This window comes from Entamoeba histolytica, genomic scaffold, assembly GCF_000208925.1.
Source record: "Entamoeba histolytica HM-1:IMSS scf_1104750518365 genomic scaffold, whole genome shotgun sequence".
NCBI classification, from domain to species: Eukaryota; Evosea; order Mastigamoebida; family Endamoebidae; genus Entamoeba; species Entamoeba histolytica.
The window spans coordinates 1-12,109 of record NW_001914918.1 but is presented as its reverse complement, the minus strand read 5'-3'; the positions used below and the strand labels follow the sequence as shown (position 1 = coordinate 12,109).

At 22.5% G+C, this 12,109-nt stretch overlaps 4 protein-coding genes across 4 annotated transcripts, besides 3 other annotated features; all 4 read left to right on the top strand.

Moving 5' to 3' along the window:
- Window positions 1-182: 182 nt before the first annotated feature.
- Window positions 183-2,802, top strand: EHI_134980 (uncharacterized protein; the record flags this gene model as incomplete). The annotated part of the gene is made up of 2 exons (XM_646576.1): window positions 183-349; window positions 429-2,802. The coding sequence occupies 2 exons, from the start codon at window positions 183-185 to the stop codon at window positions 2,800-2,802; spliced, it is 2,541 nt and encodes an 846-aa protein (XP_651668.1).
- A 532-nt stretch (window positions 2,803-3,334) lies between these two features.
- EHI_134970 (uncharacterized protein) lies at window positions 3,335-4,272 on the top strand (the record flags this gene model as incomplete). Its single annotated transcript, XM_646577.2, has 2 exons — window positions 3,335-3,507; window positions 3,561-4,272. 2 exons carry the CDS (start codon window positions 3,335-3,337, stop codon window positions 4,270-4,272), a joined length of 885 nt encoding a protein of 294 aa, XP_651669.2.
- Window positions 4,273-4,617: 345 nt separating this feature from the next.
- Window positions 4,618-4,820: a repeat region.
- A 346-nt stretch (window positions 4,821-5,166) lies between these two features.
- EHI_134960 (S-phase kinase-associated protein 1A, putative) lies at window positions 5,167-5,643 on the top strand (the record flags this gene model as incomplete). Its single annotated transcript, XM_646578.1, has 1 exon — window positions 5,167-5,643. One exon carries the CDS (start codon window positions 5,167-5,169, stop codon window positions 5,641-5,643), a length of 477 nt encoding a protein of 158 aa, XP_651670.1.
- Window positions 5,644-6,192: 549 nt separating this feature from the next.
- On the top strand, window positions 6,193-7,271 carry EHI_134950 (uncharacterized protein; the record flags this gene model as incomplete). Its single annotated transcript, XM_646579.1, has 3 exons — window positions 6,193-6,323; window positions 6,371-6,529; window positions 6,590-7,271. The coding sequence occupies 3 exons, from the start codon at window positions 6,193-6,195 to the stop codon at window positions 7,269-7,271; spliced, it is 972 nt and encodes a 323-aa protein (XP_651671.1).
- Window positions 7,272-7,287: 16 nt separating this feature from the next.
- Window positions 7,288-7,486: a repeat region.
- Window positions 7,372-8,192: a repeat region.
- Between the last annotated feature and the right edge of the window lie 3,917 nt (window positions 8,193-12,109).

Here is a 12,109-nt window from a genome sequence, read left to right as displayed (position 1 = left end):
AAATGTTTTTCTTATGGTTAATTTTTGTTTTTTTTTTTTAAATAGTAAGAATCTAAGATTGTTTCATAATTATTTCTGAAAAGAGAAAAACAATAACAAAAAAAAAGAATATTATAATAAAAAGGTTAATAACAAATAGTAAAAAGAACTAAAAAAATACCAAAAAGAATTAAAAATAAGAAATGAGTCAAGAAAGTGACACTACAACTTTTGATACTATCGAAGCTGTTGCTCCTCCAATTCAAATTAAGACATTAGAAAAAATTGAAGTTAATAAAATATCAACTGATTCATCTTCATCACAAAAGAAGAATTTTTTATCAGCACCAACTCTTTATATGACAGACGAGTTTGTTGTTAGTACGTAGGTTTTTCAAATGAGATTGATTGTTATCAAACCTGTTAACCTAAGGTTATTTATCTTCTAGAAAAGCTGATAAATTAAAACAATATGAACCGACTGATGTAGCAAAACTAAAAGAAAGAAAACACTCAGACTTTACTAAACCTTTAAATCCTAAAAGTTTAAGTAATTCACAAAACTCACAACATACTTCTTCTGATGAACCAGTACCATTAAAACAACCTCAAATTATAGTAAGAGATTCTATTCTTAAAAAAGATATTCAATTAATTGATGAGAATGAAAAATTAGATTCTATAAGTGAAATACCAACGGTTATTCATAATGATGAAGACCAAAAACAAATGGATATTGCTTCAACAGAAAAAAAAGGGAAAACAACATCTTCAGCACCGTTAGTCGATAATAAAGGTTCTGAAGAAATGGAAGTTGTAGACATTGCAAGAAACGAAATTTCATCAACTCCATTTTCATCACAAAATATTAAATCAACTCCAGAATTTACTATTGGAATAAAATCAAGAGGTTTAGAAAAAAAACAGCGATTTACTCGTGTTAGTGAATTAAACAATTCAAAAACAAAGAAAAATCTTGCACAAGAAGAATATGATGAAAGAGAATTATCATATATTTCTTCATTAATTAAAGAAGATGACAAGTCACATCTCGAAAGTATTATTGAAGAAGAAACAAAAAAAAGTCCAGAAACAAATAAGAAAGAAATTATGAGTCAAAAAGTAAGTTGGATGAGTCAAAGATTAAAAAGTCAAAAAAAGAATGCAAATGAAACTAGTGAAATAAAAAGTGGAAGTCAAAAACGAGATACACAATACACGAGTTCAGATGAACTTAAACAAAATGAAGAACCAAAAAAAATTATTGAAAAAGATGAAGCTGTTCCAGTCAAATATGAAGAGAGTTCAGCAGCAAGTCTTGAAGTAGTTGAAAGTCTCGCTGCTTTAACAAAAGGAAAGAAAAAAGAAGAACCAAAAAAGGTAGTTAAAATGGAAGAAACTAGTGAAGTATTAGGGCAAGAAGGTAAAGATATAAAAGATGGAGAAACAATTAGAGAAAAAAGAGTGAAAGAAAAAGAATCAAAAAATCAAGAACGAAAGAAAATTATTCAAGAAATAAAAGATACTATTAATATTTTAGATAAAAAGGTGAGTGCAATTAGTGTAAAGAAAGAAGAAATTGAACAAGAAACAAAAAATAAAATTACACTACAAATGAGCCAAAAAGTCCCAAGTCTTGGTTCACTTAATTCAAGTCAATTATTAAAAAATTCTACAAACCAAAGTGGGGAAAAAAAAATGGAAGAGATTGTAGACAAAGAGGCAATGAGAAAAAGTTTAAATCAATTAGACAATCTTCTCTCTTCTCAAATTGATGATGTAGCTGGTGCAGAAGATCTTGTTGCTATGCCATTACCTGAAGATGAACAAGAAGAAATTGTTAAGGAACTTTCTAAAGAAATTGATAAAGAAAAAGAAAAAAAACCAAAATTAAAAGAAGACAATAAAGAGAAAGGAAAAAAGAAAGGAATTCTTGAAAGAGAAAAAGAGTTAATGAAAGATAATGAAAATAAAACAAAGAAAGGACTAAGTGGTACAAAACAAATGAGAAAGAGTCTACTTAAGAAAGATGAACCAGAAGAAAAGAAAACTATTAGTAAGGCAATGAAAGAAATTAAAAATGAAGTGTTAGGAAAGAAAGAGAAGAAGATCAAAGAAAAAATGACAAATGAGATTGATAAAGAAAAACCTGTAAAAGATGAGATAAAATTAAAAGAAGGTAATGAAAATAACAATGGGTTATCAGGCATTTCTGATATTGTAGGAAGTCAGCCAGTTAAAAGTACACCAGAGTGGGAAGAAAAACCTATTGATAAATGGAAAAAAACTACTACTCAAGAGATAAGTGAACCTAAAGAAAAAAAAGGAAGAAAAAGTTCAAAGGCAGAAAGTGAAAAGAAATTTAAAACACAAGAAGATACTTCTACAAGTAAATTAAAGTCAACATTTTCACCATATAATCCTTCACAAACTCAGAAAGAAAAACACACACAAAAAGGGCGTAAAGAAAAAAAGGTTAAAATAATTACAGAAGAAAATCAGCCAAAATACCAACAATTGTTAAATATTATTAAAGCAAGTTCTGAGCCAGGAGAAGAGTTCTTTGATATAGAAAATGATAAAAGAAATGAAAAAATAATTGTTGTACAAGGTAAAACTGAAGAAACTTTTGTTGATCAATACCAAAGTGGAAGAAGAGTATTACGATATCAAAATATTAAAGGAAGAAAAAGAACATATCCAATATGGAGAAGAGTTAATTACTATGATTATTCATGGGGAATGACAATTAATGATTTTCCAGAATTAAAAAGAGAGGAAGAACAATGGGAAGAACAATTTTATGATGAACAAGGTTATTAATAAAATAAGATAATTAAATTGAATGATTTGTTTGTCTAATAATAACAATGTTAAAGTACTAATGAAATAACCTATTTTATTTATAAGAGAAGTAAAGTAATATATAAAAATACACTGGAATAAAAAGAAAGTTTATGGATATTATATTACATTCACCTTAAAAGGATATTATGTAAACCCTTATAATTGATAAATAGTTTCAGTCTTAAAAGTGTCTTTTTAGAATTTCTTAATAAACAGTATTATATAACTATTTGCAATTCATCCTTTTTTGTTTCTTATTAGAATAATTATAAAGATTAAAAACAGGTGGAAATTAAAAGTATTTATTGATTTTTTAATTCACTTTTAGAAAGTTAATGCTTCAGCAAAAACAAATACTTTTTATTCTATCATAATTAACCAAATGTCATATCTAATTTTTTGTTTAAATTGGTATGGAATATTTCTTTTGAAAATAGTTTTATTGTTGAATAAATAATGAAAAAGAACTTAAAAAAAAACTTAAACTTAAATCCAATAAAGTCTCATCATGGCACAACAACTTTTAGATGACTTAAAAATTTGTTTAAATCAAGACATTAACGATAAAAATGTTATTTCTGATATTAGAAATATTATTAAATTACTTGTAAAACAAACACGACAAGCATATAGCCAAAAAGATTTTTATCTAATAGATGATATAACAAAAACAGTAATTCAGTTTGGTACGTTATTTAGGTGTTATTTTAATATTTATTTCTAACACTCTTTAGAACAATTTCAATAATGAAAGAACGAATTATTCTTGTTATTGGGTATATTGTAGGTATTTTCTATCATGCACGTAATTACAAAGAAGTTATTGACTGTGTATCATCTTATTTCAATAAAATAGATTATAATTTATTTATTAATGAAAGAGACCGTGGAATATTTGGATATTATTATGGACTACTTTCAGTTAAAATAGGAAATTACAAAGGGGCAGCAGAAGCTTTAGAAAAGGCATATCTTGTTGCCAATGATAAATTTAAGAAACAAATTTTAATGTATCTTGTTCCATTGAAATTACGTTGTGGAATGTATCTTCCAATGGAAGAAATGAAAAAGTATGGAAATAAGATATTAATTGATTTATCAAATGCAGTCAATAGAGGTGATGTTAGTTTGTATGAGAAAGTTATTAATAAATACGATTTAGAATTTGTTCAAATTGGAATATTAGAATTAGTTGAAACACTACGCTTAATTGTTTATCGTAATCTTTTAGAAATTATCTTTACAACAAAGAAAACAACAAAACTTCACCTTCAGGTTATTATTGACACATTAATATCTTTAGGTGTAACAGAAATTTCATTGGTTGATATAGCAAATATATTAACAAATATGGCATTAAATGGTATTTTAATTGGGGCAGTTTATATTGGAATGAAAGCTATTGCTGCTTCACCAACAAACCCATTAAGATTTTATCAATATTAATTAAAAAAGAAATGATTAGTTTTTAAAAGTTAAGTTTTAAACTTGAATCTTGAATAAGCAAATATTTTTTATAGTTGTAAAAGAGTAGAGTTTATTAATTAATTTGTCATTGGTTTTAATTCTTATATGAGTAAGATTTAATTTTTTGAATAACACTAACACAGAAAATACTATTACATTTCAACTATACTTTTGTTTAAATTAATGAGTCATAGAAAATTTACACTACCACATTACTTATATATAACAAAAATACGTAATACTTAAGTTAACATTCTTTCATTTTGAAGCTTTTAAATTTTAACTTTCAATAACGAGTTTTTTAATATATTAATTTATCTTCCTAATAAGCAGAAAGAAGTTTGAAAATATTTTAATAAGAAGAAATAAAACATAGAATTGCTTTATTCATACTCCTACAAAAACTTAAATGATAGGTTAAACAAAAAGATAACTCTTTTTTAAACAACTCAGGGATGTGATTAATCTCTCCTAAATTAGGAAGAATATATGAAAAATCTATTAATACTTAATTAACTAATTTTTATGTTATTGGCATTCATTCAATATTCATTTTCTTGTGTTGCCTTAAATTTCTACATCATTTTTGTTTTTCTTTACAACACAGTTTGTTATTATTCATTGTTCATTTCAATATTTTTATTATGTTCTGCATTAAAAAAATTCTTAATAAAATAAATACGTTTAAATAAATAACAGACTTTTGAGAGATCTTGTTATTTTATTAGTTCTTATTTAATACTTTTTCCTTCTTATTTAATAAAGGTTATTATTTCTTTTTAATTCCATTTAAATTTACAATGACATTATTAATTAAACCTCAATAAACTATATTTAAAGATGAATAAAAACTACAAATTATATATAAGTTAAATGGCTGCTCAAAACGTTATTATTGAGTCATGTGATAAAACTACCTTCACTGTAACTGAGGCTTGTGCTAATCAGTCTGTCCTTGTCCAAAGTCTCATGAAAGAAAGATCATCAGCAGATGAGCCAATTCCAATTACTAACGTCTCTAAAGAAATTATGGAACAAATTATTAGATGGATGAATTACCATAATGAACATCCACATATGTATAATGAAAAACCAGAAGATAGATGTAGAATTTCATCGATTCAACCATGGGATGTTCAATTCTGTGAGGAATTAGAAAAAGATGTTCTTTTTCAAGTTTTTCGTGGTGCTATTTTTATGCAAATTCCAATGCTCATTGAGTCATGTGCTCGTTGCATTGCAAAACATTTAGTTGGAAAGTTACCAGCTGAAATGAGAGAATATTTGAATGAACAAGATGAATATACTCCAGAAGAGCTTGAAGAACTTAAAAAGAAATTTGCTCATTAAATTTTTTTTATTTAATTTTTATTTGTTTTTTTTTTTATTAAAAAAAATAATACCGAAGATTCAATGACTCACAAAACTGTTTATAATCGCAATCTATTCCAACACCTAACGCATCAAAAGCATCCATTTCTTCACAAATATTTTGATAAATAATATTTCTTCGTTCAATCTAAAATAATTAAAATATATTTTTTTTTAATAAAATTTTATCAAACATTTTCTTTTTCTTTTTCTAACATTCTTTTAGCATGAAGAAGGTATGGTAATTCATTGGTTGAATTTGTATTTTCCATTTTTCTTATTTTTATGAAATTTAATAATTTTTTTCTTTTTTGAGTTCTTTAATAATTTTTATTTTTATTTTTTTTTAAAGAAAACGAAAAGTATTTAGAGATTGAATTTTCTATTTTTTCAATTCCTCTTTGAATAATAAAAACAAATTTTATAAATTATAATAAAAAAAACTAATATTTAATTATAGGGTTAAGGAAGAAGATTTTACGTTCTTTACAAATTCAAAATTGTTCTGTGAAAGGAATATAACACGTTATGAGTGAACAAAGTAAAAATGATATTAATGACTATTATGATTTTCCACTTCAAAAATTAGTTATAGCATTTGAATATTTTATTATTGCAATTTTATGTATAATACAAAGTATTAGAATAGTCAAAAACCAGTTTGTTATTTAACAAAATAATTAAAGCGAATAACTTAATATTTTAGCCATAGATTTTGTGGGTTTCAAAATTTAATTATTTTATTTGCATTATCATGGTGTGTCTTTAGAGTTGTTGATTTAATGATTGCATTCTTTTTATTCCTCTTTTCTGATTTTGAAAAAGAGAATTCAATAGAAATGTCAATTCAATGGATGATATCAGAGTTTGTATTTTTACTTTATTTATTTAAATAATTTATTTAATATTATTTATTTAATATTAGTGTACCAAGTTTTGTAATGGTTGCAATTTTATCTTTTGTAACATATTATTATGCTTCATTAATTCATCACTACAAATGGAGTAATTGGAAAATAAATATTATTGTTATAATTCTTTTATTAAATTTCTTTCATATTCTTTCTTTATCAATAATTGATATTATGTTAGTATTTGAACAAACAAAATATTTAATTATTTCTACGTTTGCATTTAGTGGTATTACATATTTTATTTTATTAGTTGGTTTATATTATGTTTCAGTTAGAATCTTTTTTATTAATTCTCATGATCTTGAACAATCTCATCCAAGTCCAATTCAAATGGGAATTGCTGGTATTATTATTTGTTTAACTATTTCTACTCGTTTTATTTATGATTTAATTAGTTCTATTGAAGGAAGGTCACTTCTTTCTTTATTATGTTCTGCAGAAACTCCATCATCTATTTGTGAAAATAATTTCGTTGTTGTAACTTTATTTGCTCAATTAATGGAATGTGTATTAATGACTTTGTGGGAAATAATTCCATTAACTTGTCTTATTGTATTGTTTTGGAATATTCCAAAGAGTAAATCGTATGATCCATTCCCTCATTTTCAGAATATTCAAGATGATGACTCTTCTGAAAGTTCTTTACTTACTCAAAATAATGAAACATTTCCATTTATTCATCCAAATAAATAAATTTAATATGTTTTTTTCTTTCATTAATTATTTTTGGTTTATTTTTATTATTTAATTCAATAGTTTTTTCTTTTTCATTTCTTCTTTCTCTTTCATATCCTCTATTATTTTTTCCTCTATTTCTTCTACTCTTTTTTTCTTTTCATTGGTTTCTTCTTCCTTTTCTACCAGCCTCTTCTTCTCTCCTTTAGTAAACCTCTTCTTCTCATCAGTAAGCCTAGCTTCTCCTCTTCTACTAGCCTCTTTTTCTCTCGTAGAATCTTGGTCATCGTCTTCTTCATTTTCAATACTCATTACATAGTTATTGTATATTCTATTGTCTTTAATCTCAATTGGGTTGTACTGATTATTGTCTTCTTCCATAGTCATACTAATAATTTCTTCTTCCATTCTGATTGTTTTGTTTTTTCTCGTGCAAGAAAATACCATCTTCTCCATATTGTTGATGATGTATATTCTTTAATCTTGGTATTTTTAATTTCTTCTATTTCTTGTGGTGTAAGTATTTTAATTTCTTCTTCAAAGAGTCTTTTCCAATATTCTTGGTTTTGTATTTTAATCATTTCTTTTCTTTGATTTCTTATTTTGATAATGTTTGTACCTTCTTTGTGTGGTACTATGATATTTATTTCTATTATGATAATATTGTTTATTTCTATTGAAGTTGTTATTATTATTAAAGTGTTTATGACGATGATTATGAATGAAGTGATGGGTGAAATGATTTGTATCAACTATGTTGTGATAGTTATGGTTATAATTATTATTGTAATGATTAATGTGATTATTCATGTATTTCTGTCTATACAGATAATACCTATTTTCACTCATTCTTCTATCATTTATATTTCTTGGATGATATGAATTTCTTCTTTGGTTATTTGTTTTTCTATATTTTTTGTGGTGTCTCCTGTAATGCATATTTTTGTTTGATGTTGTTGAAATAACAAATAAATAAATAAGAAAGAATGATTATTTGTTGTACTTTCAAATAAATAAATATTAAATATTAATAAATTAATGAAATGAATAATAATGAGAATAATATAGTTTAAATAAAATGAAATAAACGAATGATAAATAAATAATATTTCATTGAATAAAATATTATTTATCTTTCATATTTCATATATTAATTATTTCATTTATTATTCATTTTATTTAAATTAATGTTTATTTACAATATAAGTTATCATATTTTATATTAATTTATTCAAAATAAATTTAAATAAAAATTCATTTATTTTATTTACTGGGTTTAATTATTTCATCAAATATACAGTAGAAATAGAATCATATCATCTTTCTAATGATGTTTTACGTTATACTTATTTATTAACTTTTTAATTGTTTCTTCTTTATGATGAATAGTACTGATAAAATATTTTCTAGTTCTTCATGTTCAATAAATTCAATCTCTTCTTTTACAAACACAAATATTTTGGTAATTTTGTTTTCTATTTATTTCATTGTTTTATTTCATTTCTTGTTCTTCTTCTTCTTGTTGATTTTTTTAGAAAGAATAATTTATTTAATTTTAGTTCTTTCAACTCCTCGATTATTATAACTAATTTCTTCTATGTATTTCATTCTTTTATTTATTTGTAATTTCTTTATTTTTATTTATTTGTGTATGTTTTTCTTGTTTAATATTTTGTTCTTTTTCTTCAGTAATACTATGATAATCAATATCTCTTTTTGCACTTCTTCTATATTAATTAATGTTAATAATATTATCATTATCATCATCCTTACAATTCCATTTTATCTTTTTGTATTATAATAACAATATAAACATTTTGATTCATTAAATTACATTGGAAATTTAATATTTTCCAGTTGTTCCATTAAAAATTTCCATTAATTTTTGTTATTATTTATCTACTTTTGTTTTTTCTTTTCTTCATGAACTTCTTTATGGATATAACATTAACATTTGATCAACACGATACAAACATGTCTCTAAATGTCTAATATTGGAAAAAACATTCTATATCATTTTATCCATTGTTTTATTATTTTATGAAAACATTGTTAAAATTCAAAACAATATTAATTATTTAAAATTCTTTTATTCTTTTTTAATATAATCAACACTATTATTCTCACCTGAACATTAGGTTAAAAATTATTAAACCTTAATTTAATTTATTTAGTATAATTAACACTATTTATTCATGTATATATTCTTTTCATTCTGCTGTGTCTTGTAACACAGATATAATAATAAATATATCTCATTTATCACTTTCTCATTATGTTCATTTTATTTATTTAGTTTCTGATTTTGCGGTATTATTTTCTTTTAAAACATTCTTCTTCATTTTGAATTTACAAAATGTAATTTTCAATCACTTATATTTCAAAGGATAAGTAATTTAATTTATTTAATATTCATTGATTGTTGTTAGTTGATAGTCATTTTAAATAATAATTAAACATGTCAATTATTTATTTATCAATTTGAAGAATTGAAGTTATTTATTTATTGTTAAAAAACATTTCATTTTCATTTGAAATAAATAACTACAATTCTACATTTTTTTAAATATTCTTTACAACATATTTTATTGAAATGAAAAACAACAAAATATTTTATCGAATGTTACATAAACATTATTATTGTTTTTATTTAATTTTTACATAAAAATATATTTTTGAAATAAAAGGAAATAGAAAATATTTAAAAATAAATGAATAAATTTATCGATAATTTAACATGATAGTTTGTTTTTGTTTATTACTTTGAAATACAAACATCATTAAATAAAAATAATTTTGTAATGTTATGATTAAATAAAAATGAATAGATAATTTTACATGACTTTTGAAATATATTTATTATTCTAATTTTTAATTTCCATTAAACAATGACTTATTTTTTTATTTAGTGACAATGATTATATTTTTATTCATGGATTATTAATTAGAATGAATGATGATAATATTGTTAAATAATCAAAATAAAAGAATGAAATATGATTAAATTATTTATTATTTCATCTTCAATAAACAAAAATATTATCAATATTGATATTTTATCATATTAATTATTTTAATAATTGAAATATTGATTATTTCTTTTATTATGTTATTTAATATAATTTTATCATTTGATTTTCTTTTCTTTTCTTTTATTCATTATGTATTTATAATAATTATTTCATTTCTTTTCTCTTTTATTTCTTATTCTTATTTTATTATCTTATTTTTTATTTATCATTTATTATCTTTATTAATTTAATTTGTTAGAAGTGATGTTGATAAAACATGACAATTCAAATCACAAACGATGAAATAATAAAAATAAAACAAAATTGAATTTTCTTCTCTTCAATTTTTTTTGTTTTTTTTTAACAAAAAATGAAAAAATACTAAAAATAAAATAAGCTAATTATAGAAAATAATAATATTATAATTTTATTATTATTATATTATTAATATTATTATATAATTATTGTTATTGTAAAAATGATAAAAATAGTGTTTGTAAAAATAGAATAATGCTAAAAATAATAATTGACATGATGATGTTAATAACGTGGATTAACTATTTAAACATCATTATTTTGAACTTATAAATATCAAATCAAATTAAAATGGAAGAGGTGTATATTAAACAAATAGAAGAATTGACAGAAAAAAGAATAAACAATATACTATTTGATTCAGATATTGATGATTGGAATAGAAATACATCAGTATTTGATCAAAGAGTAATGAATAAAGAACATATAATAATTATTATTGAAGATGAAGATGGAAATAAATTTGGAGGATATGTTAATTCTAAAATTGATAAAGTTGGTACTTGGATAAGTGATTCAAAATCATTTGTATTTTCATTAGTATCAAATGGAAGAATTGAAGGAATGAAGAAATTTGATATTGAACATCCAGAATATGCATTTTGTTTATATAATCAATCACATGATTGGTTGTTTAAATTTGGATTTTTAGATGATATTCATGTTTGTAAAGAAAATGATAAAACAAAATCATCTTGTGATCAGCATTCATTTTCATATGAAGGAATATCAAATGCACTTTGTGGAAAAGAATATCCAAATAATTATTTCACACCAAAACGAATCATCGTAATTGAAATGAAATGATTCAATCTTGATTAATTGAAAATGAACTAAAAAAGAATAAAAAACAAATCAATGAAGAATATGAACATTTCATCTGTCAATGAATGAAATGGTGAATTAAAAATTGACATAATTCAATGTTGATTTATTTTATTTCATTTAATGAAATTTTCACACCCAATGATAGTGTTTTTAATAAATAAGAAAAGAAATAAGAATGAAAGAGAAATAAAATAAAAAAATAAATAAATTATTTGTATTATTTCATTGAATTAATTCATTATGAATCAAATGAATAAGATAATAGAAATAATAGAAATAGAAATAAAGAAATAAAGAAATGATAAAATACATCAACATATTTATGTTATTATTTCTTATTCTTTATTTATTCTTATTTTATATTTAAACAATAATAAACAAAACATAATAAGAAAGATAAATAAGAATAACACAACATAAAATAAATAATAATAATAAAATATACAACAAACAAGAATAAACAAGAAATAACAAATGATAAAAGATGAACTAAATAAAATAACAACAAGAATAAAGAAAATAGAATGAAATGGAAATAAATAGAAGAAATTAGTGATGTTTAGAAAAGAGGAAAAGACAAAAAGAAGAAATGAATGATGATTATAAAAGATAAAAATAAAATAATAAATATAAAATCAAAACTAAAATAACATAATAATATAATAACAACATCATTGATTTTATCTTATTTTATTCTTATTT